Here is a 27,061-nt window from a genome sequence, read left to right as displayed (position 1 = left end):
TTTTATTTTTTATTCATATCACACACATATATTTTTAATCAAATTAAACATAAAAAAATATAATTCTGAATTATTTTGAATGATTACAAAATTAGAATTAGAATTGAAATTATAATTTCCAACCATAATTCCATATCTTACCTCAAACCTGGTTGTAAGAGAAGCCAAAAAAGGTTGTGTAACAGTAAAATCAATTCCTAATTTCCTACCCACAATACAAATATACAAAAACACGTTAGGAATTATAAATTAGTACATCTTCCCACGTCACTTAAAAGTCCAAAAAAGATCAGTTTAGTCCTAGTCACAAAATTTAAATTTCCATCGATTTCAATGAAAATTAAAAATAGAGAAAAGTAGCTTTTCAAGTAGTTGTAGATCTTGCTCCCCAAGAAACAAATGATGAATATCCATCCAACTCAGTCCTAAGCACACCTACCCTATTCTTCTCTCTCACTCACTCACACCCAAAACAAAAGAAAAATTCATAGCTATGAGTGGTGCTGAAGCGCGACCTTGTGACTACTGTGGCAACTCCACAGCACTTCTCTATTGCAGAGCCGATTCAGCAAAACTCTGTTTCTCGTGCGATCGCGAAGTTCACTCCACCAACCAGCTCTTCTCCAAGCACACGCGCACGCTGCTCTGCGACGCATGCGATGATTCCCCTGCGACCATACTCTGTTCAACCGACACCTCTGTTCTGTGCCAGAACTGCGACTGGGAGAACCACAACCCTGCGCTCTCCGATTCCCTTCACGAGCGAAGGCCCCTCGAAGGCTTCACTGGGTGCCCTTCCGTCTCCGAACTCTTGTCCATCGTGGGGTTTTCGGATATCAGCAAAAAATCTCTGCTTTTTTCGCCTCAGGGAAGTGTCGCTGATGGGTTCTTCGGCGCCAGCGAGATTGAAGGGCTTTCGGATATGTTCGTGTGGGATGCGCCTTCTTTTGTTACGCTTGATGATTTGATTTCTTCCTCTCCTTCTTCTCATAGCTTTCAGGCCATGAAGGTTCCTCCTCTGCCCAAGGTATATATGAAAGCAAAATTCTAAAAACCCTTTACTTAGAATTTGGATTTAGGCCTGGTGAAGTTTGCAAGACTAAATATCTGTGAATTGTTTGATAGAGCCATTAGGATACCCCCCCGCAGAATTTGAGTTTGGAGGACTAAATATGATAACGGGTGGTGCGATAATTTGGGTTCGGAATTAACTCAATCTTAAATTAGGTCATGGAGTGAAACTTGTCTTCCATTTATATACTAGTAAATGTGAGATTTCTAACACTTTTTTTTTGTTCCCTTGTTTGAATGCTGAGAAAATAGAAAATGCAATGGAAATTTAGTATTTGGGTTTTGCCGTGATTTTTTAAAGACGGTGGGGTTTCTTTTTTAGGTCTTGTTTTTTTTTTTTTAATTGGAGGGTTTGGTTGATGAAAAATGTCAATTTTTTATTTATTTAGGTGTGGTTGTTTTATAGGTTAGTGGATTATTTGGGTGTGAAAGAAGACATTGAAAATCTGTGTCTATTGCCTACAATTTTGACTTGTTTAGGGTATTGTTATTGATTCAGAATCGAAAGGCTGCTTGTGGGCAACACAAAGAAGAGATTCTTAGTCAGCTTCGGGAATTGGCCAAGTCTGAGCCTTTGGACCTTGAACCATATGTGCAATCGGGTAACTTGTCCTTGGGTTTTGAACGTGACCCGGAGGCTGATATCTTTCCTTCTCATGAGGTAAAGCTTTTACTTCACTTGTTTTGTACTTGTGTTTTCTTGTCAAAAGCTGGGGCTGATGCCTGATGATGGGTTATTTGTTTTTTCCAACCATGTAATTTTATTTGTGTTTGTATAAGGGATGGATTTTTGTGTCTCTAGATTGGATTTGCCTTGTTTTTCCTTTTTTATATGTTCAAATCGAAGTTTTGTTGTGAATTTTTGTCAAACTATCTTAATTTGTTAAAGAGGAGAGTGTTAGCTGTGATTGATCTTGCTTGACAAAAGACTATTTGCATAAAATTTTGATATCTACTGGCATCTTAACTCACTCGCTGGGGTATTCATAAGATGAACCTGGGGGGTAGTATGATATTGGCACTTACATTCCATGTAGTATGTGGTATGATTATACAGTTCAACAGTTCATCCGTTGAACAAGTTGTTATACTGGGTAAATTTAGTTGAATTATTGCTGAAAGGGTTTCATTATTGGATTCTCCAACTTACTATAAGATGTCTTGGAGTCATAGCAAGGAAATATGACTGATGGATTGGTTTGCTCAAACATTTGACTGGCTCTTATACGAGGATTTTGCTCTTCTAAAATGAGAATAATAGTAAAAATATGGCATTTCCAGTAGATATGTTGCATGTGATGTAATGATGGGTCATGAATGATACTCTGAATACACTTTAATTTGACTGACTAGAAAACTTTTCACAGCCTACTATTATTTATTTATTTTTTGAAATTTAGTTCTGTTTTGCCTGGAGAAACTTATTTAATGGTCCAGCATTCTTATAATTTTGAATCCTAATTTTCGCTGTTATGATATATCTTTTGCAAAACCAATCACCAGCAACATCTATCTTGCTTTGTTATTTCCTATGGCTTGCCTTGTTCTATTGTTGTTATGGACAGACTAGGTCTTTAGGTTGTTCTTTTAATGGTAGAACTATTCAATGATGCCTTCTTCACTTTTTATTTTAAATAAAATCATTGTGCTGCCTTATTGACTGTGTATTTCAGTGGCATAGAGAAAGCAGCGAGCCTATGCATCAAGTTGTGCCTCCTGACCCATCAATGGGAACTTATACTGAAGAAATTCCAGTTAAACATTCTACTTCTGCTGTTGGGGAAAATCACACCTATGGTGACAATGAAGGGAAACCATCCATTTCTCTCAAGTCTGAAACCCTATCAACTACTCCCAAAGCTGCAGCATGTGAGTTAACAAGCCAAGAAAGAGATTCTGCATTATTACGGTACAAGCAGAAGAAGAAAACAAGGAGGTATTACAATTACAGCATCTTTTGCTTGCTTTGTGTTTGTGTGAGAGGTATCTATTAATTTCTAATGCTTGGAAGTGCTCATTTGAGACTGAGCCACTCAATTTCTGATATGTTAAGTTCTCAATACACAATATCCCAGGCCTTTAACCGAAACATGCTGAAATTATAGAAATAAGAGTTATTTTCATTTCCATCTATTCATAGGACAAGCTTTAACTCCTCCTAGACATGTTTTATAAACATTGGCCACAAGTAAGGTTGGATATATTTTTGGGAGTTGGGACCTTCCTTTTTGATATATTTTCTTTGGGAGATATCAGGAATGATTCATTAATATGTTACATAGTTTTCTCCAATATGTTGACTGAAAGAGTTCAGTTCAGACTTTTCTGGAAGAATGGTCTTGTTATTTTTTTATCACCATTTACTGTGTTCCGTGCTTCTGTTGTTAACGAGGCATTTTCTTCTCCTTGCTAAATTAAATGATTGTTGTATTGTTTATTAATATGAATTATGAACTGCAAGTATTTGTGTATGTGTGAATTGTGGTCATGATGATTGTATATATGAATTTATAACTTTCTTAGATTATTAAATTGACATGCTTTATATGGAAAACAACAGATTTGACAAGCACATAAGGTATGAATCACGAAAAGTTCGGGCTGAAAGCAGGGTAAGAGTCAAGGGCCGATTTGCCAAGATGGGACATGAACATTGAAATCATGGTAGGCTGCTATGACATCATAACTACAATTCCCAAGCTCAAATCACATACATTATGTAACGCATCCCTTGTATAGTGAAGTTGAAAAAATTTTCCAAGTGATGTATTCTTGGATTCAGAGCTAGGATATTATGCAGACATATTTTTGCAATACAGTTGACAGTAGTGTTTTTATCATCCTTTTTGCTTCATAATTGACTGCACCTGAGGTAGACAAATATGTGCAGACTTCTGTAAATCAGAAGCAAATTTACTGGGGTCTAGGATCATGTTTGGAGAGTATCTTGTGAACAGACTTAGAATTTGTTTTTCTTGATTATCAAATAAATAAATTAAAAAAAAAAAAAAAAACTCAACTTGAGATAGCTTGCAGACTCCTTAAATTGGTTTGAATAAGTGTTGAACATTCCATGGGAGCAAGGGAAAACAAGTTATACTTATCTAAATATTTGAATATTATGAGAATATGAAGATTGAGGTATAGCACAGCTCAGAAAGTGCTAGCTGAAGATTCATGACAAAAGAACACATATCTTCTGCAAATTCATCGTTTCTTGTTTTGACGAGGGGGATATGTTACTGAACTCAGCTGAGTCTGCATGTTTTTTTTTACCTCTTAAATTTCTATGTGCTTCGAAGTAATTTGAGAACAATAAACACTGCTGAGTGATGACTCAGCAAAAAGCTGGCAAATAAAAGTGGTTAGTGCACAAAAGCAAAGGACACAAACTGTCTAATTTATCAGACTAATTGTCTGGTAAACACTGAAGTATGTGTTGATGAGCAGCATTATGTTCTAATCATCTAATATAGAAAAACAATATAATATGTTCTGTGCTTCATGCATATTGCCAAGTTATGTAATATTCGGCTGTACTTTAGTCCATTGGTATTTGATTGAATGCAATGCGTGGGAGGCAATCCTTGTCTTCATGGACCCTCATAACATTCGTTTTTTTTACAATTTTTTTATTTATTTCATCTTATAAATGTGATTATGTACTTTCTTCTCTTCATTTGCAAATCATGCTTACTTAAAGCTTTGATATCATGTTCGACAAACGTCATTAGCCTTCGAAGTATATATGGAGCAGAAGATACATTGGAGAAGGAACCATTTTGCTGGCTAACGCATTCTTATGTAATTGTTTTAGAGAACAGTAGCTTGGATGATGTTTACGTTCTCCTGCAAAATGTAAGCTTGTACAAGTTTTTTTTTTTCCCCATTACACTTATGAAGCTTAAAGGATGTAGAGTTGTATGGTGTTACTTGTAGACATTCCTCAGAAATTTATGAAAGTATGACGTGTATATACCAAAAATAAAAAAAATTATGAATGGTTGATGTGGGAAGTTTAATGGTGAATTCCTTGGAATATATGCCAAAAGCCACTTCTCAGTTATTTGACCTTGAATAGTTTTATATTTTTCATTACCTTAATATTTTTACCCCTTCTAGTGTTGAAGCTTTCTCTGATTGATAAGCCATCTCACATCTAATCCATCTTGGTAATGTTCATGTTCAAAATAAGGTGAAACGAAAGGGACGAAGCTAGAACATAATTGAAGAAAGAGATGATACTACTGTACTATCGGTTATAAATATTTGTACTAGCTAGCCAAGCCAAAATAAATAAATAAAATACAAAGTTGTCCCAGGAGCTGCTACTTTAATGCTGCCAAAGCAATTAGTCCGCACTAACAAGGTCATTGTAAAATGGATTGGATAGCAGGGTATGTGTCATTCTCTTGCCACAAGGTTCTTGATTAATCAAACGTCCAAAATAATTAATGCTAACATACATAAACACGTATGGGACATGTTTGCTGGGCAAAGATGGTGCGTAATGATTATTGTATTCATGCATCAACCGTGGTGGGTGCCCCTCTTCACAAAGTGTAAGAAATTTCTTGGTCCCCACACGTTTTGGTCCCCTTGGCAACTACTGCATAAATGCCATTGTCTTCACCTTCCTATGAAAGAAATTAGCGTGAGCCGGTGAGGTCTCTTTCTAACGCTTCTCGAATATCCAAAGGGTTCTTTTTCACATTAAAAACCACATTCAATAATGGTGCCACCGTTAAGGCACAGGTTTCCCATTGACCTGAAAGGAAAAATAGGATTTTTGTTTCTTTTTGTTAACTCGTTGCTTGAAGCCCAAATATCCCAACTGCTAGTGAATCTCTGTTTCTATCTGAAACTAAATTCTGAGTTTACCTGTGTAATGCAACAATTTAGATCACATTAGGGTTATATCCTAATATTGTAAATATTTTACATTATCAATCAATAAAAAAATAATTATTAATATAACTTTTAATATAAATATTATAAAAGACAATAAATTTATTATATATCATCATTTATAATTTGATGACATTATAAAATTATTTTATATCATCAGTTCGTAATCTATTTTTTCAAAAGTATATGCATCATCTGTCCGTATGAACAGGATTGCTTAAGTTATGTTAGGGAAACTTTCGCACTATCTGGTCTTTTTAATTGCCAGAAATATAAATTGGGTTGCAACCTATTATATAGTTGGATAAGCATCAGTTTGGGCCGAACTATAAGTGCTACTAGTCCAGTTCCTATGTACCGAGCCCACAAAGCATACTGGTCCCGAAGAACGGAGCCCGAGTTTATAAGGCTAAAAATGACCCAACACATTTTTAACCTGATGGAACTATGGAAGGCCAGCATCTAGATTTTCCGCTTCAATAGCTGTGTAGAACTCACACTTGGAAAATTTCAAAAATTTTAATAGGAAAGAGAAAAACACAACGGATGTGTGTGACCAAACCCATACACTCATTATTTCTTTTTCTCTCCTATTGGAATTTTCTAGTGACGGGAGAAAATCTAGACCCCTTTTATCCTAGAGATGCTTTCGAAATTAGACGATTGTAAATTTTGCTGTAGCAACAACAACAAAATATCTCACTATGAATTTGATTATATAGATCACCAATGTCATTTGACACAATTAAAAATTAAAGTTTAAAAAGTATTATTGAGCATGAGATGTCTCCTTTAAGTTTCTGTCAACATCTTTTATGGTTTTTATTCTTTTTTTTTATTGGACTAAAAATCATACAATATACTTTTCTAGTTGACGTCTCTTATATCCTTTTTGATACATCTCCAAACACTTTAATCAATTTGTTGTCATATTTTTCTTGATGGGTGTTAGATGCTTACATCAATATTTTCTTGTATATGAACATTCTAAATTCTATCTATTATTACATGATTATATATTTATTTTAACATTCTCATTTATGTTATTTTCACTTTTGTCTTAGGTTATCATTTTAAAGTTCAACATTCACTACCATATAATATTATTGGATGTATAATTGTGAATTTTGCATGTTTTAAAATTTTGAAAGTCATATAGGATGGGATAAAGGGTTTGGAAACATAATTTTTGTGTGCAAATTAACTATGAATCAAGGTGTTGTCAGGATGCAATTCCTTGTTAGCGGCTTATGTATTAGAAAAAATCTAAGTCTAACGGTGGCTAGAAATAATGTTAAAATATAATAAGAGTAAAAAGAGATAAAATAATATCTAATTATTTAGTCATAATTTAAAATTTGCTAATTATATATATGTTAAAATAATTATCAATATTTATATTTAATTTATTTTATTCAATGTAATGAGGTAATATAAATAGATTTGTGTTATAATTTTAATGTTTTATTTATAAAAGACTGAAATTTGATGAGAGTAAGAGTTAAATATTTTTTAACATGGGAATGGTAAACAATAATTTTTAACAAGATAATGAAAATAATAATAAATTAGGAAATTATAAACTCAAATGCTACATGAAATAATATTACAAAATACGTTGTAAATTAAGTGAAATACTCTTGAGTTTAATAGTTATATACTATTAATATAAAAATTTATAGACTATTAACTAATCATAAATTAATACTGTTAGTATAACAAACTTATTATACGTTTGTGATTGAATAAAATTTTTTTTAACATTTATGGTGCATAATATACTTTGATTAAACCCTAAACTTATTATGTCCCTGCCAAACACATTCAATGAAGGCAACTTCTAAACACGGAAACCAAGTACAACAATTCAAGTTTCAGGCTATTTATTAGTATTGATTGTGGCATGTGCCTTCAATAAGGTGTCTGTAGATCCCTTAGCCTTCATTCTAGGAATTACAATAATAATACTGTCTGCATTTGACTGGAAGATCTTTCCTTTTTAAGTACTTATTTTGAGAGTTATGTAATGGTTGTGTAATTTTACATCCTCGTTATTATATATGATTAATTTATTTAATTATAATTTATTATATATGATTAATTTATTGCATAAGCATGAAATTCTTTTATTTTAAAAATGCAACTGTCTCTTTATGAAATTATCTTAGAAGAAAAATTATTGGCCAATGGATATATAGCTAATTAAGAAATTAACGACTATGGATGGATCTATAGTAAAAAAAAAACAACGTGCTAGTATTTCACTAGTTAGTCGTTACAACAATACACGTATATTCCCTTCTTTTATTATTACAGTACACGTACGTATATTCCCTTCTTTTATTATTATTACTAGGTAACATTAATTTCCTTTGAAGAAGGAGGGTGGAGAAGGTCGTCGTATATTGAGATATCTATGGTAGCTACGACGTGACTACTTACTACATTTACCTACTTTTCCAAAGTGAAATGATCACTTTATCACGCATTCATTCAGAAAAAACAAATTAAAGTAGCTAGCTAGCTAGCTATATTAATTTACTGTTACTGCTCTCTTAAATAAATCGACCTACCATCTGCTAAAGTATATTTACTACAAACGAACCACATTCAATTTAATCACTACTTGGGGCATATCTATATCTTTAAGTGCTTTGGCGTTCTTCATCAAACACAACAATAAGTGCAAGCTAGGTCTAAGCCAAAAATACGATTCACACCCTTAATTAATTAATTAACACTACAAATATATATATTATAGTGTGTATCATATTGAGATCTAGCTTCTTGTTCTGTAATGGAGTTTGAGAACAGAAAGGAGCACGAGCAAGAGAAAGACGGTGGAGCCGAAGAGGGAGAGGACCAATGCAGCAGTGACGTGGCGACAATAGGCGTCAAAGACGTTGCACACTTTCATCCATTGCACGTGCGAGTTGCCCTTCTGTGCTATCACTCCCACTGCACAGGCTGCACCATTGGCTGAGAACAACAAAGCCATCATCACAAGATCTAGCGCTGTTAGCCCCAAAAGCGTCACATCGTTATTTTTTCTTCCACTGCTTCTTCCCATCAATGTGATAACCAATGATGCAGCTGCGTATGAGCATGCTATCGCGTTTATCACCAAGAAAAACCTGTTCCAGATTTGACTCGTTTTTTTTAGATCACAGTGGAAACAATAAACCTTTAACTATCTTAACTATATTCGTATAAATTAATCTTGAAAAATACTTGTGCCAATTCTAATTCTCATTTCTGAATTCCAGTACACAAAATGAAGAAAGAAATTGTTGTTTTAGGAGTAAAAATACCTTTAACAACTACATATTTTTTGACTAATCAATATAAACATACAAAGAGTAATTAAATATTCATAGATTCATATTCTCTTCTATCTCATTTTTATTTTATTTTCTATCTATTTTTCTCCCCATTTTCTATCATATATCACTTGTCACATCTATCATTTTTTTTTCTTCTGATCTCTCTTTTCTTCCACTTAAAATCGATCCCAAAATGTGGTGAATATTTATGATTTTTCAAAAAAAATAAATGACTATAAAGTATTTGATATTTGAATAGTTATGATTAAAAAGTAGATATAAATATTTTTTTTTTCAAATTATAATTAGAAAAAAAAGTATCTCTTTTCACACACTCTAATTTGCTAAATAGACCACCTTATGTGTGTATACATGGATGAGTTTCTTGGCAATAAATAAAGAAAGAAAAAAACAAGTGTTGAATGAGAGTGAGAAGGGCTTACACAATAGCAGAGACATATTCCCACTTAGCAGTGGCTTTGAACTGCATTTCGGCATAGGAGATGACTTTGGTCTCATTGTCAACACCAACAATGATGGTTGCTACAAGAGTGAGTGAGAGGCCAAGAAACCGCAGCAACAGATCGTAGGGCCTAATTTCTCTCATTGGTCTCTCCACCACCTTCACATCGCAGTGCACTCCATCCACGTTCGGCTTCGACGACATCTGGCTGCTCATACTCTCTTCAATTACTGGATCTGGTATAATGGTCTTGAGAGAAAGAAAAAACCGGACTCAGAAGAAGAATATATAAAATGTTGTTATAACATACGGAAAGGAGATAGAGGGTTGATGGGATGTTATTAGGAGAAAGATGTATATATGAATGAGAAAGGTGGGGAGGTTGGAGATGCATTCAAGGCACCACGTACGGCCTGTACCTATTTAATGTCATCAACAATCTATGCCCAATGCTCATATGCATTACTCTAGCTTGTAGAGTAATGACATATCAGATATCCTTTTTTTTCTTAAGAAAAGTTGCAGAATGGGGTGATGCTCCTGATATTAGGATGTGAATGACACGTTAGATTAGATTTATATTTGAATACAGTTATTTTAGTATCAACAAGCTAGATAAGTAGCATTATAGACATTTTTGAACTCACTTATCAAGAATGAGAGATTTGGTACTGAATCTTTAATTATCTGTATTAACTTATTATTGGTCTATAATGTCTTTTAATAGTAATTATATTTTTTTATTTATCTTTTTCTAACATTAGTTATTATACTTCTATTTTTTTTTTCTCCTTTTCATTCTAGGTGTCAAATAGAAGAAATTATTATCCGGATTGGGGACACATCAGTTATGGTTCTGACCAATAAAACTATGAATGTAGATTATTATTAAGAGGGATATTCACTAACATTAGCATGTAACGATGTTAACCAAAATGAGATACATATTAAGTTTAAAGATTAAAATGTTAATAAGTGATTGAATTTAAGAATTAAAATAACAATAAATTATTAAATTTAGAGATCAAATTAAAAATCTAACATTTTTATACAGGACAATTATGTAAATGATATGACAATCATAAGTTATCATATCAGCAAACATGTAGGTGTGGTCAAAGATAAAATGAATATGTTACATTTTATGCATATTTAAAAATAATTTAAATTTTTACGTTTATCAAAAATCTGATTGTCAGCATCTAACAAATTAAAAAACAAAAATATTTATCAGTTTTTTTTTTCTCTTTGCGAATCAATAATAACATAGTTTTTTTTTATTCAGTGTGGAAACATAGACAAAAGAATCACCCTAGCCTATCCTTGAGAAGGAAAAATGCATGGTTATCACATTTTTTTGTATAAGGAGGGCAAAAAACGCCCTAAAGCAAAACTACACACGCAAAACAACGACCAAATTAAAGGAAGTCTTTAGGGAAAAATAAAACTGACTATCATGGACTATCTATAAAATGAAAAGTAATTTCCAGCAACTGAGCATAAATTGCTAGATCAAAGAACTTTAAATAATAGCAATAGAGTCATAAGAATGATTATCAGGACATGCACTTAATTACTTTGCTCCAAATAAATAGTATTCAAAGAATCATATTCTAATAATATAGTAAATAAATAAATAAAAAGTGAAATCACATTTTGGCACAAGGTAACCTGAGCTATGTTTTCATTACTCAACATTGTTTTTGAATGCGAACATTAATTGGTACATTCATTTTCTTAAGTTCAATTTAACGTTGATGATTGTGACAACTGTACACTTAAGATCGCGAAAATAATACTTTTTGAAAATAACTAAACTGCGATTGACTATAAGCTTGTTAAATAGTGTGATAGAAAAGAAGATACAAACAAACAAAAAATACCCTGTAAAGTATATATATTTTGGTGTTTATTTAATTCAAATTCAATAGTCATCAAGGAAATTGCAGACTTTATTCATCGAATGAGTATACCATAACAAATTTTGCAAGGAAAATAAGGGTGAATGAATACACAGAAGTAACGAAAAGCTTGCATAGTTAAAGGCTCTTTTCTTCTTTTTGGCTAATAAAAAGTTCAAAATTGAGGATTTTGAAGGAAATCACTAGCTTGAGAGACAATGAAGATATGAATCATCCACAAACAAGAATTTCCAATATTCAAACCTAAGCTATGTTGTCATGAACAGACAAATCTTCACGTCGTTTTGGCGCCTTTGTCAGCTTTGAAATCAGTTGTGGAGCTTATTGATCGATTTGGGCAAGGCCGTTGTCATTGCGCTCCAGATTTCGTTTAATACTAATTTATTTATTGTTAATTTTTTAATGACGTGTCAGTATTTTATTATGTTTAGGGTAGTGTCCTCTAATTGTAATTGGTATACTCTGCAAATTGTTAGGGTTTGCACCTCAATTTCGGCGATGAAGAAGAACGACAAGGTACGCAGCGATAAGCAGAAACAAATAATGACGAAAAAGAAGAACATTTCGAGGTTGGGTGGAAGTGGCCTTTCGCTCGACGCTTTCGCCAACGCAAAATCCAAGAACAATCTCTATAACCCAGCCATCATAAGTACGCAACTTTCTCTTTTTAACTATTAGTCGTTCAACTTCTCACCAATGCTTTTAAACCCTTTTATCGTTTATTGCAAAACCCTGTTTTTTGTGGTTGAAATTGTGAATGATTGGGTGCATTTTTAGCATGCTATGTGCCTTTTATTATTCCTGCTGAGTACGAGAGTTTATGGAGAAACGGCCAACTCTGATGCCTAATAGCATCTTAAGTTTTGCAAACTTGAGTTGGGTTTCTGAGGATTAAGAGTGATAAGTTTTTCTTTGTTCCTTGCGCATATTTTACTGCTCACAGCCCTTTAAAGCATGCTCAATGGTTTCTCCCTTAATATTTTGGGCTCGACTTTTTCTTCATACTTTTCTACTTACACTTGCACAGCACCAGCAACGTTGTGCTTTCAATGTGGATGTGGCATTGTGTTTAGCATTTTCTAGGTTAAAACACAGATACTAATGGAGTTAGACACATGGAAATGCTATAACAGTTAACGTTTCCTTGCTAATTTCACCAAATGTTTTGGCATTTTCGTATCGGAAATCCCAGTTGGTTGTTGAATAAAGTTACCACTTTGTGCTAAATGGAATAAATTGGATATCTAATGGTGAGTCGAACAAAATGGAATGTCATGGAATGCAATTAGATTGAATTGAATAATAATGCTACCATTTCATTGCTTTGACGTTTTTAGGATAAAATGGGGAAAAATGTTTGTTTTACTTCATACCCCTGAAATTGGATGGAATGGAATACGTTCCTTCAAGGTTCAGTTCTATCCTATTTAAACAATCCAGCCAACAGAACCTAGAATCATTTCACTTCATTCCATTCTTTTTCATGTATCAAAAAATAGCTGTAGTCTTTCTTCCACTATTTAAAACTTCTTTCACCCAAACATCTTCCCTCTCATTTTGTGACATTGTCCAACACCCTTATTCTTTGTTTGTTGTGAGAATTAATATTTATTGGCTGAATCAATGTGATGAATTATAGTTTGAACCATAAAAATTAATCATACAATAAACAAATTTGATGAAGAAATTTCTTATAAGTGGTAGTTATAGTAAAATAAGTGCAAAGTGAATCAAGAATATATATTAATCTTGCAACTCATTTTCTACACTTCCACGAGGCTACATTTGTCAAAAATCTTTTGGAGCTAGTTGAAGTGGTTTTGTTAATGTAATTGAATATTTTGGTGATAATCAAAAACCTTAAGTCCTTGTCATGATTTGTTCAGATTATGTGATTCGTAAAAAATATGAAAGAGTTCTTTCTTCTGCACTTTCCATATGTTTTACAGATCCTACAATTTCCTTTTTTATAGTCTTTAAGACATGTTCCAATCGTGATAAGGTTAGTAAATAGGTCTCTAAACCCTTGCTTGAATTCTGATTATATCCTTATCATACATACTTAAGAATTGATATGAGAATGTGGGTGTCACGATATCTAACTTAAGTTCCTTTGTCATATACCATTACGCACTTCTCATGGGTGTTGTTTCCTTGTTGTCAGAGAAGCAAAGGGAGTTCTATAAAAATGCTAAGAATGTGAATAAGTTTAAGAAGTTGGTAAAGCAGCAAAACCAGCAAAATGATCCCTCCTTGGCTCAGAGACTTAAAGAGGTTTGATATCTTATTAGCTGCTTGCTTTGGGTTGTTAACATGATTGTGAAATTGATAAGGCCTAAGAGCGTATACTGTAATTTCAATTCATAATTACGCTCTTAAATATGTTTTTATGCACTATCCACTTAGTTTCTGTTTGCTATTACAGAATGTAAATGAAACTGAAGAGAACAAGGACAAGAGTGAGAGGAGGAAGAGGAAGAATAGCGCCCTTAGTTTGGAAGAGTTGTACAAGAAGCAGCATGAAGAGAAAGAGAAAGAAAGAATGGAGAAAGAGGCTGTCCTGAGGGTAAAGAAGGAAGACAGAGAACAAGCTGAAGCTCAGAGAAAGGCTATGCGAGAAAAAATGCTTAAGAAGACACGAAAAGGGCAGCCTGTTATGAAATACAGAATTGAGCATCTTTTGGAGACTATTCAAGGCTCAACTAAAAGCAGCTGCCAGTAAATCCTGAGTCGTGGAGTAGAAAAGGACCAATGGTGGAGAACATTCCTTCTGTTGAATTTTATCAGAGCATCATGACAGTGACATTAATTCGGTGAACCAGCTTGAGTAGAACAGTTATTGAGGAAGGATGCACTGCTTAATGATATATTGATTGTAGCATATTTGATTGTGCAGTATACTATAGTTCATCACAATTTTGTGCAGACTAGATTTCCATCTTCATCCATGGTTGTATCAAATTTTGTACCACAATCGATGCTAGTAATATTTATGTAGCAGCCGTGATAATCACTGTAGGCAGTGAGTACATTAAGTTGCCATTTGCGCCAATATAGAAACAGATAAATACGAAATGCAGAATGTTTATCATGTAAACTTTCTTCAATTTATTTAATCTATTATTATTCATGTAAGTATCATCTTAACGCAGGAAGGGATAATAGTAGTTGCAACCATTCTCTCACGGATAAAACGTAAGGTAGCTTTGAGAAATCTCATCGGTAATTCCAATATCTTAACCATTTACTCATCAAAGAAATTCGTTGATTCGTTGAAGTCAACCACACGAAATATGTGAGGGAAAAAAGAAAATTGTGCACCTATCTTCCTAATTGATATGCAAATTAGATATCACTTGAAAGTGGGTATCTCGCTGATTGAAAAGTAGCTTCTATTTTATTCATTTCAATTGTACGAACAGAGAGTATCTATTTGGCTGAGAGGCAGAGGAAGTGAAGATGGCACATCCCCAGTTACCTTCTTTTAGCCATATGAATTACACCAGATAAAATCACAAAGGGTAAGGAAAACACAGAAATGAAAAATCACCCTATGAACACAAAAACTCAATATGACAAAACTTGAGATTGTCAGAAATCTGAGGAGAGAAAAAGGTCATGGCCAGTGATACACCACGACGCGCCTCTTAGGGGAGGAGCAGATGAGCATGAGGGTGAGAGCAATTACCAGCGCCATGAGAAGTCCCATGAAGTCAATACATAACTCCACGCAAGCCATTGTTATGCCCTGGTCTTGCGTAAGTCTTGCTCTGCAAAGACGAAATAAGTTCGTGTATGGCCACCGGATTCACTTATCTTATTCTATGGCTTGTCTCTTTTAATTTAAAAAGTAAACCCATTATTAGCTCTATTACAAGTCTAAGTCCATTTAAATATGATTTACGACGTTTCTCATGGTGGTTGTTGAGTTGCACCAACGTTGACTTGATCAAGGGGCATGCTTGATTTATCTCTTTTCATTTTTTCCTCTAGTGGGTTAGTTTGTTTAATGTCCTTTAATCGCAACATTGTTTGAAAATTGAAAAATAAAGCAGCCCATTTTCTAGTTTTCAATATCAACTATCAAGTAGCTTTAATGTCCTTTAGTTTTCAAAACCAACTAATTGACGAGGTCTTTGGTCTTTATCATTTTTCAGAGGCTGAAAAAGCAATATTAAAAAAAAAAAACTCGTAAAGTAACGAAATTAGCTTCGTTACCTTGAATTAGAATAAGTTATTCCCGCTATAATATTCTAATTCAATTGCGTACGCAAGAATCTTTCCCTCAACTTATTATATTCTAAATTTTCTAACCACATGTACTATTTTTGTTCAGATTAGCTTGGCCTAACTTTTAGTTGATGACTTGAGCACCCCAGGGTAGACAAATTCGGGGTTAGGTTCCAAAAAAAATAAGATTTAGTTAGCCTATTTCGAGTTCAACCAAAGTCTATTCAATCAACAAGTTATGTAAAATTATTATGCTCTTTGTTTCTTACTCGTGAAATAAAATGCCTTTACTTTATGATTTAAATTCATCTTAGACCCCTCTCAACTGTAGTCAGGAAAAGAAGCAAAGAAAAATCAAATAGGTTGTTTCCCATTATTTTTACTTTTTTTAAAAAATTTCCCAATTTACTGATCTTTATGCCAAATATTACATTCAATGAGATTCTCTCGAATATATATATATATATATATAATAAGTGGGCATGCTTTATTAATTAATCTTATCTAGTAAGTAGTTACAACAGAAGCAGAGCACATTGCAAACCAAACAGATTGATTAAGACCAAATTACCAAAAAAATAAAAGATCAAGTGACGGAGAGAAGTCCAAATTTTTTGTTAGGTTGCACCTGAACTTGAGGTTGCGAAATTGAATCCAAATGAAACTCAATACCTATATGACATTGGCAAAATTGTATAATTGTTTGTGCTTAATTTGTGTTCAAATACAATTTCTAGGAAATGTATAAAACTTGGTTTAATCAATTATTTCTTAAAAAAATCAATCAATTAAAAGAAAATGAATAGAATAAAATTAATAACATAAATGAGCACATAAACTTAAATCTTAAACAAAACTTTTCATCTCCATGTTTTAAATATTTTTTTTCTAAATTTAAAGTGTAATTTTTGTATCAGATTATATTTTAATCCATATACATTTAACTTCTATGTAACTTGTACCTCAGGCAAGGGGATTGTGTAATCATAAGATCACCCATAATCTTACTTATAGCATCTTAAGTTTTAAGTTTGATTCCTGTTCAATCCAATTACCTATGAAAGCAGCGTAATTATATGTCAAAATTCTTGAAATACGATGAAACATTTTGATATATCATAACGTAATGTCCTGACCCATGAATATTGAAGAAATATGCACAATAGACAAACATAAATAATCTTTTCTATGATCTAAGAAGCCAGGACATTTCACCTAAGTATTCTAAACTGAGTGACCTCCACTTAGAGAAAATCTTTTTTGAAAGAGTTTTTTTTTTCTACATGTTAGATTTGATACTTCCATATACAAATGTCAATAACTGTCTAACAAGTATAAACTGATCCAAAATATAATCTTCAAAATGCCTCCAATTAATCAGCTTTCAGGAAAACCCCCATCAATTATTGGTTTAGCTTATCTTGTACAGATACAAACTCAAAGAAGAAAAACAAAAAGAAAATCTTTGATTTTTGAATTCTTGATCTTCCTACTTCGATCCTCTCTCTGACTCAATTCTCGAACTTTATAATCTTCAAAATTGACATTTATTAAGTTTTCATTCAGTTCATGTTATTTTACTATGCCACACAAATACACATAAAGCTCATCATTTTCCCGAAGAGCCACACGTTAAAATAATCATATAAAAAGTATTTATATTCATAAATTTCTAAATAAAGCAGGTCTCACACGACAATAACTAAAAATAAAAGAAAAACCCTCTGAAAATATATCTCAAACATTGTAGAGATTTACCGAAGTGGTGAGCGGAGAGGCGTCAAAGATAACGTTGCCAAGTCAGAGGATAATATCCTTTTAATTTTATTTTCCAAGCCTTCATTTTAATTAATAGTGATTGTTTTTTCAAACACAACGCAAACAAAAGGGCTAAAATGAATCTTTGCAAGTTTGGGCATCTAATATTTTAATTCTGTGTATACCCAGTTTAGACTGTTTAGTAATTTCTTAATTTAAGAAATTAAAGAAACTAGAAAAAAAAAACAGTCTGATTATGAGGTGGAGCAATAATGTAAAGTTGTTAAATTACTATTAGCCCATATAAAAAGTTATCGATATCTTTCGAAATGTGAGAATGCTATATTATTTATTGTCTATTTTTCTAACCAAAACTTTTACAGAAATATATTAATAAAATAGTAATAATACTAATAATATTAATGTACTATTGACGATGAAGAAATATACTATTACGAAACTTATTAATATTCAAGAAATATACTAATAAAATAATAATCCTAAAAATATAATTATTAATATTATTATTATTATTATTATTATTATTATATTTTATTAATATATTTATAGAAGTATAAACTAATATTAATAATATTTTTAATAAATATTATTAGTATTAATGTTGAGGCGATTCAGATTAGTGTTGATGTTGAGCATCTAATTTGCATATTTTAATAACTTCAATTTATATTTATATCAAATATTCAAATTTTTGTATCATTTTAAATAATTTATATTTATGGGCTGGGCTAAAGATGTTATACAATGCTTGAAGAGAGTACATGTCATTGAGGCCCAAAACCCTGACGATGGAGTGGATTATTCAAGAATCATGTTCGGCCTCGCACGTAATTGGAATTTGTAGTAGAGACATGATAAAATAATTATTCTAATAATTGAAGATTTCAAAATAATTAATCTATAACGTGATAGCATTAAAACTTGAGGGAAAAAAGTTTATGTATTCATAGTGTAAAAAGTTTTACACAATCATTTAATCATAATTCATCATATATGATAAGTTTGTTAACTTTTAAAATTATTATTTTTAATCCTGTTTGGGATGGTTTTGAGTTTTGAATTTTTTTAAAATAACAAACAGATTTTAGTTTTAGTTTCAAAAAAATTTCAAACCAATTTTTAAAATATAATTAGTTTCAAATAAAGTCATTTTGAAAATTTCTTATTTATTAAAATTAGTTTAAGAGTGTTTTTGTGTAATAATAATGACAATGATGATATGGTGTTAGTGATGTTAGAAGTAACACCAGCAATAGAGATACCAATGGTGGTTATAGTGACAATGACAATAGTGATAATGATGGTGGAGGTAACATTGGTGGTGGTGACAACCGATGGTGGTAACAATGTTGGTAGGGTGGTTGTGGTAGTGGTGTTAGTGTTGGAAGCAACTGATGGTGGTGGTTATGGTGGCAATGATGATGACGGATGTGGTATCGTTGGTAGTGGTGATAGTGATAGTGACATTGATGGTGGTGGTGGTAGCAGCAATGTCGATGGTGATGTCGGTGGTGACAATGATGATAATGGTGTTGGTGGCGCCACCAAAGTGGTGGTGGTTGTAGTGACAGTGACGAAAGTAGTGGTGATAGTGACAATGTTGGTGATAACGATAATAATAATCATGATGGTGACAATCAGGTACAATGGTGATAACAATGATGGTAGTGGTGTTGGTGTGATCATGACAATGATGGTAGTGGGGGATGCTAGTAGCAATATTGGTATTGGCAACAAGTGGTGATGGTGTGGTGGTGGTTGCAATGATGACGGTGGTGGTTGTGGTGGTGATGATAGTAATAGAGATGGTATTATTGATAATGATAGTGGTGGTGACAATAACGGTGACATTGATGGTAGTGGTGGTGATGGCAACGATGGTGACAGTGACAGTGGTGGTTGTGTTAGCGGTGTTGGTGACGAAGGTAATGGTGGTAACAATGATAATGGTGGTGGTGATAGTAATGTCGATGATGATAGTAATAACAATGTTGGTGGTCATGGTAGTGACAATTAGTTACAGTGACAACGATGGTGATGGTAGTATCGATGGTGATAGTGACAATAACTATGGTGGTGGTGATAGTAACGATGATAACAAAAAGTATCATTATCAAATTGGGAAAAGTGTGTGTTTTTTAAACTAAACCAACTCACAAAATATTTTTTCTTGGTTTTAAAAATGAGTGGAAAAGTATTTCAAAGATAATTTAAAAATTATTTGAGTTTCATTTTTTATCAAATACTTTTTTGTTTGAAATATTTGAAAACCAAAAATAAAAGAACTCACAATCACCTCAAATGGACACACTTCAAATGATGATTTTATGATTCGATGATAATATAAAAATTATTTAATTGAGCATAAAACTTATACATGTAAATGGTCTAAAATTCATTTCTTATTGCTTCCATTCTTTTTTGACAAAGGAAAATGATATTAGATACGGAATATTATTGAACGAATCCATACAAATCTTATGTGCCACAAACTGATTGCTTTAGCTTTTTATTCTATTTCATACTTGAATGTTTATGCAATAACGTGGCTAGTTTTGAATTCGTGTGCATTTGTGTGAGAGATTTTCGTACTAATTAGCATCACTGTTTTACAAATAAGAAGGTTTAAGCGTAGCATGAGTTTACCTACTGAAGTGATATGGGCTGCAGCGTCATCGTAAGTTTTGTAATCATAGGACATCCATTTGCGACTGTAATATAAGTAATAAGTGTGCGTAAGAACAGTGAGATCAGAATGGAACAGGGAACTGGGTGAATTAATGATCAAAAGGACCATAATAATAAGAGAATATAAATGATGATGATCATTAACATGAAACGTGCGGCCATCATTAACTAATGAAACAAGGCCTCACTACAACTCGCACACCACACCTTCACCCTTTTCTTTCTTTCACTGCTTTTTCTTTATTGATTGGATAAGTTTGGTGGGGACGAAAGTGTACGTGCAACATACTGTTCTTGTCCTGCCCGCCACACTCTTTTTCTCTCACTGATTTTCAGTTTCCTTTTTTTTAAAAAGAAAAGTTGTTGATTACACCCTCTTCTCCGAAATTTAATTGACATGTTAGCGTACATTAAACAAAGGTTTTTGGCTACTTGATTAGAACATAATCTGAGTTTCTTTTTTCTCTGATTAGATTATTAGATTAGTGAGTCACTGTTATTATTATTTACTGTCAGGTGGATAGTAGAAAAGAAAAGAGCAGTTGAAGGAAGCAAAAAAGCTAGGGACACCATCCAATGTTACCGAATCTATCACGTGGCTCACCAGTCGAGGCTCTCCTCCTCTCTTTCCCCGATAAAATTGAATGAAAAGCAGAAGTCACCACACCTGAGGGAGGCCATTTTAGCGTAGCCTTTCTTATTTATTTCTTTTGCTTTTTCAAAATGGCAGTGCCACAAAATTTGGGCCATTCACTAATTAGCCTGCCAAAGCCACCTGAAACCTGATGGCTCTCCTCCGCAAGTAAAAACTTACTGGATTCTCTCCAGTTCTCAAGTGGAAGAGAGCTCCAAAGATCCATTCGCAGGCTTTTAGCCTTTTACACACTGCTTCCATTTGGATTTGGCAAGCTGTTAACGTAAAAACATAATCATAACTCCTAAATGCTGGGTAAAAGGCGTACGAACTAGATACCTTACGATTCAGTAGGCATAAAATAATACTAGTATAGTATATGTGAAGTATGAGCAATAAAGTGAAAAGATTGAATAAAACCTGATTCGTTTGTGAGAATTATTCTATACTTTTGGTAATGTAATTTATTGAGCAGCATATGAATGAAACAGAAACAACTAAAAGTTGAGTGAAAAGTTATACATAGATTATAGGGTTTAATAAAGCTGTTTCAACCGTTAGGAGCTGATATGCCAAGCTTACCTTTTTACTTTCTTCACAGGTATGGTGTTATACTAGTTTAGAGTTTTCTTATGCTTATAGGGGAGATTTCACCAAACACAACGTAATCCACTAAGCGATAAGGATTTGGAGCTTCTATATGATCTAAGATAAGGTCATAGTCCAATGGAAACAAATAAAATACCCCCTACGACTTTATGGGACAACAAAAATTTCTTATAACAGTAGAACCATTGCATGGTTTAAACATGGTATTCGCGCAGGAACTCAATGGTGAATTCCAATTGTGTTAAGCTTAGAGTGACTTTGAATCAAACGAGCAAGCAAACATAGAATGGACATAAATGCATCAAAATTGCGAAGAGCTAATAACGCTGGCTGCATTAGAATACGAACATTATTCATTGGGAAGGCTAACAAGTGACAATGACAAATGTGTCCAACATCCTAATACGAAAGAGAAAGTTAACATACAAATAAATTGAAGCCCGCAAATATTATAGTATGAAGAATAATATAACAACTGTATCTAACGCACATACAACAACACGGTTTCAGACTCTTTATTTATCAGTAAAATTGGCATCCCATAGCTCAGCCAAAGTGTAAAATGAATGGCAATCGAGCTCAAGCCTTCTGAGTACTCTCCTTTACCTAGCTCAACCAAAAGCCGTAACTAACTATATATATAAGCCAGGCAACAGTAAATCCACTAGAGAATTGCATACTGAGCATGTACCTGCCATTATCGATGTCAGAAACCAAAGTGGCATTAGATTTCCTTGGCTCAATCCACAGCGTGATCACTCAAGCCTTAGTGAAGAATCATCTTCCATTGTCCACACAAAACCAGGCATGTCCAACCTTGGCCCGGCAATAGTCCTGTATATATAAAGCTTCTCAACTGGACAATCATCTGGCCTTGAATCTGGAGGTCCTCTTTCATCAATGACTTCAACGTTGAGTCTTGGCATTTTCTGACCCAGTAGCTTACATGCTCCATAACTCACCGAGCAGGAGGACATCCAAAGGGATCGCATTGTCTCCAGCTTTTCAGCATTTGCCAAAAGGGCCTTGTCACCAAAGGGGCAGTCCCTGATCTCCAGCTTCCTAAGATTATCACACCCTGATAGCACATGATGAAGTCCCAAATCACTATCTCCAGCAAAAGCCACAGATAGCATCTCCAGCTTCTTACCACAAGTCCCGATATACTCGAAAACACGGTCAGTAAGAAGACCAGATAGGGATAGGCGTTGAAGATCCTTGCATTGCTCTACAATAGCCCCAAAACCAGAATCCAGGGGTTCATGGGTTAGATAGTCAGGAGTCCGAGGCTCAATAATACAAAGCCGAAAACGAGTCAAATTAGTCCTGTTCCGCGCAATTGTATGTAGGGCTGCATTCGACATTTGACGACAAAAATATAGAACTGATTGGAGCTTGGGGCAACCTTCAGACACAGAGACAAGGCCCTGTTCTGTCAATGCAACATTTGGTTCTAAACCAAATGGGTCAGAAGGAAACACCCTTAACTCTCTTAGATCCTTACATGATGCAGCAAGGGCATAAAGACCAGCATCTTCTATGTAATCCAGCACCTGTAGCAATCACCTTAATTAGCCAAGAGTTTATAGTATGACACTCTAGACAGTGAATCAGAGGCGTAATATAAACATGGGACAAGCAATAAATAAAGGAAACATCATATAAATCATACATACCCATAATCGCAACAAATTTGGGCATTGACTGATAAGCTTAATAAGATCAGAGCTTTGAATAATAGCATAACTCAAGTTTAGCGATGTTAGCCTTGAGCAGATGGGGTAGACAGCTGGAAGGTAGGATGGGAGCACATCCCAAAAGCCAGACAAGCTCTTCAACTGCTTGCAGCCAGAAAATGCTGCTTCCAGGTTTGAGAAGACCTCTGGTCGCATCTCAGTTGAGTAGACTCCTGTGCCTAACTCAACCAGCTGAGGACACTGGAGAAGTAGGTTGGGTAGTCTATCAAGGGGCACGGCACGATTGAGACGGAGGGTCCGCAGGTTGGGACACCTCCCAAGCAGACGCTCTAGCGCAGATAAACTCACCTCATTGTTTAAGCAAGAGATGTTAAGTGAAACTAATGACGTATAGGAATCAGGAAAATGGCTTAGCCAGTGCCCACTAAGGTCCTCCTCCACTTCACTCTCTTGCAAGTCCAATTCCCTCAAATTCCTACAATGCACAAGCACACAGTAAAGAGATTTATCAATGACAGTGTCAAGACACTTCAGTTCATAAACTGGCATCCTCTGGGTTTCTTAAAGAAAAATGTTGTACATTGAACAACAGAGCCATAATTTAACATTTAACATCGTTATAGGCAACGAACCCAATATGAGCATACCATCCCATTCAACACAGACGCACCAACCGTAAAGCAAAAGCTAAGAAGAAACTGATATAAAGTTTTCCCATATGGTTCAGACCACCGCCTCTAATCCGTTATCAAACAAAAAGTGTCCGTCCCTCTAAACATGTAAGTTTCCGTACAAGAATAGACGGAAAAAATACAGGAATATATTTAACTATGGATTTAATTGAAATGCACTGTCAGTTCAAACTTTTAGGCTGTGTTAACTTGTCAATCAATCATAAAATAAATTGTCACATCATAAAAAAATCATTAATAAGCAGCATAATTAATTTAAAAAAACAGAAAGAAAAAAAATCGGGATGCAAGTGAAATTAATAAGCGGAGAAAATTAACTCTTCAAAGTTTAATAATCCTAACAAGCCAGTATTGAATACCCCAATTCCCGATGGCAGGAAAGTGAAATTAAAAACAACAGCAAAATAACAGTAATATAATAATCTAAGAAATGCAAACTTACAATAGTCATTTAAACCAAGACTTTGCGAAATCTAAACCCCATAATTACATCACAGGTCAAATAACTAGCCATCCATAATCAACCATACTCACGGTGCCAAAATTTCACAATTTTTTACAAATAGCGCCACAACCACAACACAAACCACACGGAAAACGGATCTAACATACACCTGAGAAAACGAATAAAAAATAACGACACGTCTCTCAAATTCACCACAACGTCCGTTCCAAAAACTCACAAATAAAAAAGTTCAAAAAACATAATTTCGATTTGAACGTCTGATCTTAAGAACTACTACTAAGTCCTAACTCGAAGACGTAGTTAAAATCCAAAACTTGATTTAAGAGAAACATAAAAGAGCCAAATCTGAGCATAAAAACGGCGACAGAGAGTGCCGTGGTTCACATTAACCATAACGCAAAACGACGCTCAAAAGGCAAAGATCCGAACTTGAGGTTCTTCCGTCAACAAGAGAACAACACGTCAGCAGCTATAGCAATAGCAATAGCTGCCTACTTTTCCACTAGCAATCAGAATCCAGAAACTCCAGCAATGTATCGTTTCGTTTGACACTACTAGGAGTAAAAGAGAGAAGAAGAAAAGGAAAGAAAGAAAGAAACCTGCAGTTGGCAGCAATGGCGGCAAGTCCATCAGTGGTAAAACCCTCACAGGAAGTGAGAACCAAGACCTTGAAGTTCTTGAAGGACTTAGCGATGAGTTCCAAGCTCTCGTCGGTGATGACCATCCTCTTGAGCCTGATTTCTTCGAGGCAGGGGAAGGCGCGAGCCATGGCGGCGATCCAGGGGCAGACGTAACCTCCCCAGCCATCGGGGACCAAATTGAAGTCCGCAAAGTGCGGCTTCCCTTTGAGCGCAATGGATCTCACCTCCGGGAACCGCTTGACCACCATCAGAGGGCTCACCGCGTAGCAGTTCCCCACGAACACCTTCCTCCTGCACCACCTCTCGATCTCGTACCATGACTTACACACCAGCGAGATCGCGTTCCTGTCCCTCTCGTTCCATATGAACGAGAACACGTGCTCCAGCACCTCCTCCGGAAACGAAAACGTGTACGCCATTCTCTGCATAATACTAACCCCAACCAAACGCCGTCGCTTAACCAACTCACTAACAACCACGCCGAACCACTTGCACTGTTAGATCTGAAACGCCATTAACACCAAGCGAGACTACGAGAGTGGTAGTATGTAATAATAATGTGTCTCTGTTTGTGTGATGTGTGATGTGTGATGTGAGGGAGAGAAAGACGGATAAGGAGTTTAAGTTTATGCTTATGCTGCCCGGTAAGGTTAGAATTTAACCATGGTTAAATAGGAGGTGGTGCCGAACCGAACTATGAACTACTGAAACTGGTGATGTTTTGTGTCTGAGCAATTATGAAGGAGACACGTGGTGAGAGAGGTGATAGGAGCCGTTGGATGAGAGGTGTGAGAAGGATGGAAGAGGAGCCGCAGAAAACGGGTGTACGTAAAAGCCGTGGACCAAATGGGGACGAGATTTTTCCTTATATGTCGTTGTTATTTTCTCGCGACTCGTCGGGGGATGGGAAGACCGACAGGGTTTTATTTTATCGCGGAGGGAGGGGGGTTTGGTAAAGTGTTATCATGTGTACCGAAGTGGGTGTGGAAGAGAATCTCATGATTCGCGTTGCACGGCTGGATCTGAAGAGATGGGGGGACCACCCGCGATGCACGGATATTATAGTATGTTTTTCGGACTCTCGAGAGAAAAAATAAAATAAAAAAGTTTTTGTGTTAAGAGGGAATGAATGATATGAAGTGGAGACTAGAAATCATGACATCATGGCCGTCCAATCATATGTGACTGTTTCATTCTATGATTTCTAACAGTCAGATATTTGTTTCCGGTTTCTCACACATTTCGTATCAAACTTGTTTTTTTCTCACTCATCTCTCCCCCTCGAAAGAAAAGGCTAGGTCCACTTTATTAATGCCACCATACACACTAATCTAATATGATCCATGCCATTATTTACCATATGCTTATGGTACCAGTACGAATCAGCCTGCATTAATGACCTTATCGTGCAAATGTCAAAATACATACTATCCATCAATTAAGGTATTATGGTTAACCTATGAAATAAAATTCAACTTTAGGTTACATTTTATATACGAATGATTATATTATGATAGTTACTATTAACTAAATATAATTTATATAGCTATTAACTAATTATAAATTACTCTAATTAAGTAGAAGTCATATAGCAAATAAATTGTATATTTACAAGTATAGTGTCAATCACGCAAAAATTTAAAAACGGAATGAATAGAGAAGGGAAAGGCAAACTATTATTCATCGGCGCTAACGAAGGATCTTAGAATTAATTAAAAGTATTTTTGGTTGTTAGATGAGTGTGATGGTGACTTAAAATTTAAAAAAAGTGCAAAACTATTGGAGTACCAAACCCCTGAATAGCATATAAATATCTCCAGTTACCGTATTGGTTCGTGATCTTCTTTTCCCCTTTTTGGTAGATGCTGATCATAGATCTTTGGTTAGTTAAATCATATTATTATCTTAAGCTCACCTGACAAGCAATTCTCTATAAAG

The 27,061-nt window shown here is 34.5% G+C and overlaps 5 protein-coding genes across 7 annotated transcripts; 3 read left to right on the top strand and 2 right to left on the bottom strand.

Moving 5' to 3' along the window:
- Positions 1-376: 376 nt before the first annotated feature.
- Positions 377-5,056, top strand: COL9 (zinc finger protein CONSTANS-LIKE 13-like). 3 transcript variants are annotated; one of them, XM_041012382.1, is made up of 5 exons: positions 377-1,027; positions 1,571-1,732; positions 2,745-3,007; positions 3,632-3,735; positions 4,806-5,056. In XM_041012382.1, exons 1-4 carry the CDS (start codon positions 494-496, stop codon positions 3,726-3,728), a joined length of 1,056 nt encoding a protein of 351 aa, XP_040868316.1. In that variant the 5' UTR covers positions 377-493; the 3' UTR covers positions 3,729-3,735; positions 4,806-5,056. The 3 variants fall into 3 exon arrangements, with proteins under 3 accessions (XP_040868316.1, XP_040868317.1, NP_001241399.1); XM_041012383.1 differs by having other exon boundaries at positions 4,775-5,056; NM_001254470.1 differs by lacking the exon at positions 4,806-5,056 and having other exon boundaries at positions 494-1,027; positions 3,632-3,728.
- Positions 5,057-8,434: 3,378 nt separating this feature from the next.
- On the bottom strand, positions 8,435-10,112 carry LOC100784906 (CASP-like protein 1E1). The gene is made up of 2 exons (XM_003554452.4): positions 9,746-10,112; positions 8,435-9,113 (listed from the first exon to the last, which is right to left on the bottom strand). The coding sequence occupies exons 1-2, from the start codon at positions 9,979-9,981 to the stop codon at positions 8,759-8,761; spliced, it is 591 nt and encodes a 196-aa protein (XP_003554500.1). The 5' UTR covers positions 9,982-10,112; the 3' UTR covers positions 8,435-8,758.
- Positions 10,113-11,719: 1,607 nt separating this feature from the next.
- On the top strand, positions 11,720-14,777 carry LOC100784376 (rRNA-processing protein FYV7). Its single transcript, XM_003554451.5, has 3 exons — positions 11,720-12,336; positions 13,852-13,961; positions 14,113-14,777. Exons 1-3 carry the CDS (start codon positions 12,090-12,092, stop codon positions 14,407-14,409), a joined length of 654 nt encoding a protein of 217 aa, XP_003554499.1. The 5' UTR covers positions 11,720-12,089; the 3' UTR covers positions 14,410-14,777.
- Positions 14,778-18,927: 4,150 nt separating this feature from the next.
- On the top strand, positions 18,928-19,713 carry LOC106797396 (N66 matrix protein-like). Its single transcript, XM_014771685.1, has 2 exons — positions 18,928-19,436; positions 19,524-19,713. Exons 1-2 carry the CDS (start codon positions 18,928-18,930, stop codon positions 19,711-19,713), a joined length of 699 nt encoding a protein of 232 aa, XP_014627171.1.
- Positions 19,714-21,958: 2,245 nt separating this feature from the next.
- Positions 21,959-25,768, bottom strand: TIR1C (protein TRANSPORT INHIBITOR RESPONSE 1C). Its single transcript, NM_001358245.1, has 3 exons — positions 25,082-25,768; positions 23,304-23,799; positions 21,959-23,180 (listed from the first exon to the last, which is right to left on the bottom strand). Exons 1-3 carry the CDS (start codon positions 25,549-25,551, stop codon positions 22,383-22,385), a joined length of 1,764 nt encoding a protein of 587 aa, NP_001345174.1. The 5' UTR covers positions 25,552-25,768; the 3' UTR covers positions 21,959-22,382.
- Positions 25,769-27,061: the final 1,293 nt, after the last annotated feature.

Source organism: Glycine max, chromosome 19 (genome assembly GCF_000004515.6).
Source record: "Glycine max cultivar Williams 82 chromosome 19, Glycine_max_v4.0, whole genome shotgun sequence".
NCBI lineage: Eukaryota > Viridiplantae > Streptophyta > Magnoliopsida > Fabales > Fabaceae > Glycine > Glycine max.
Note: the sequence above shows the minus strand (reverse complement) of the source record. Positions and strands in the feature narration are given on the sequence as shown.

Bases quoted from the DNA above. Each gene is read 5' to 3' on its own strand.
- COL9 (XM_041012382.1), top strand. From the start codon at position 494: ATGAGTGGTGCTGAAGCGCGACCTTGTGACTACTGTGGCAACTCCACA. The intron at 1,028-1,570 runs GTATATATGAAA...TTATTGATTCAG, and splicing joins AGGTTCCTCCTCTGCCCAAG to AATCGAAAGGCTGCTTGTGG. The intron at 1,733-2,744 runs GTAAAGCTTTTA...TGTGTATTTCAG, and splicing joins ATATCTTTCCTTCTCATGAG to TGGCATAGAGAAAGCAGCGA.
- LOC100784906 (XM_003554452.4), bottom strand. From the start codon at position 9,981: ATGAGCAGCCAGATGTCGTCGAAGCCGAACGTGGATGGAGTGCACTGC. The intron at 9,114-9,745 runs GTAAGCCCTTCT...AATCTGGAACAG, and splicing joins GAATATGTCTCTGCTATTGT to GTTTTTCTTGGTGATAAACG.
- LOC100784376 (XM_003554451.5), top strand. From the start codon at position 12,090: ATGACGTGTCAGTATTTTATTATGTTTAGGGTAGTGTCCTCTAATTGT. The intron at 12,337-13,851 runs GTACGCAACTTT...CCTTGTTGTCAG, and splicing joins CTATAACCCAGCCATCATAA to AGAAGCAAAGGGAGTTCTAT. The intron at 13,962-14,112 runs GTTTGATATCTT...TTGCTATTACAG, and splicing joins TGGCTCAGAGACTTAAAGAG to AATGTAAATGAAACTGAAGA.
- LOC106797396 (XM_014771685.1), top strand. From the start codon at position 18,928: ATGTTAGAAGTAACACCAGCAATAGAGATACCAATGGTGGTTATAGTG. The intron at 19,437-19,523 runs GTGATGGTGTGG...TGATAATGATAG, and splicing joins ATTGGTATTGGCAACAAGTG to TGGTGGTGACAATAACGGTG.
- TIR1C (NM_001358245.1), bottom strand. From the start codon at position 25,551: ATGCAGAGAATGGCGTACACGTTTTCGTTTCCGGAGGAGGTGCTGGAG. The intron at 23,800-25,081 runs GTTTCTTTCTTT...TGTGCATTGTAG, and splicing joins GCCATTGCTGCCAACTGCAG to GAATTTGAGGGAATTGGACT. The intron at 23,181-23,303 runs GTATGTATGATT...TGATTGCTACAG, and splicing joins CAAATTTGTTGCGATTATGG to GTGCTGGATTACATAGAAGA.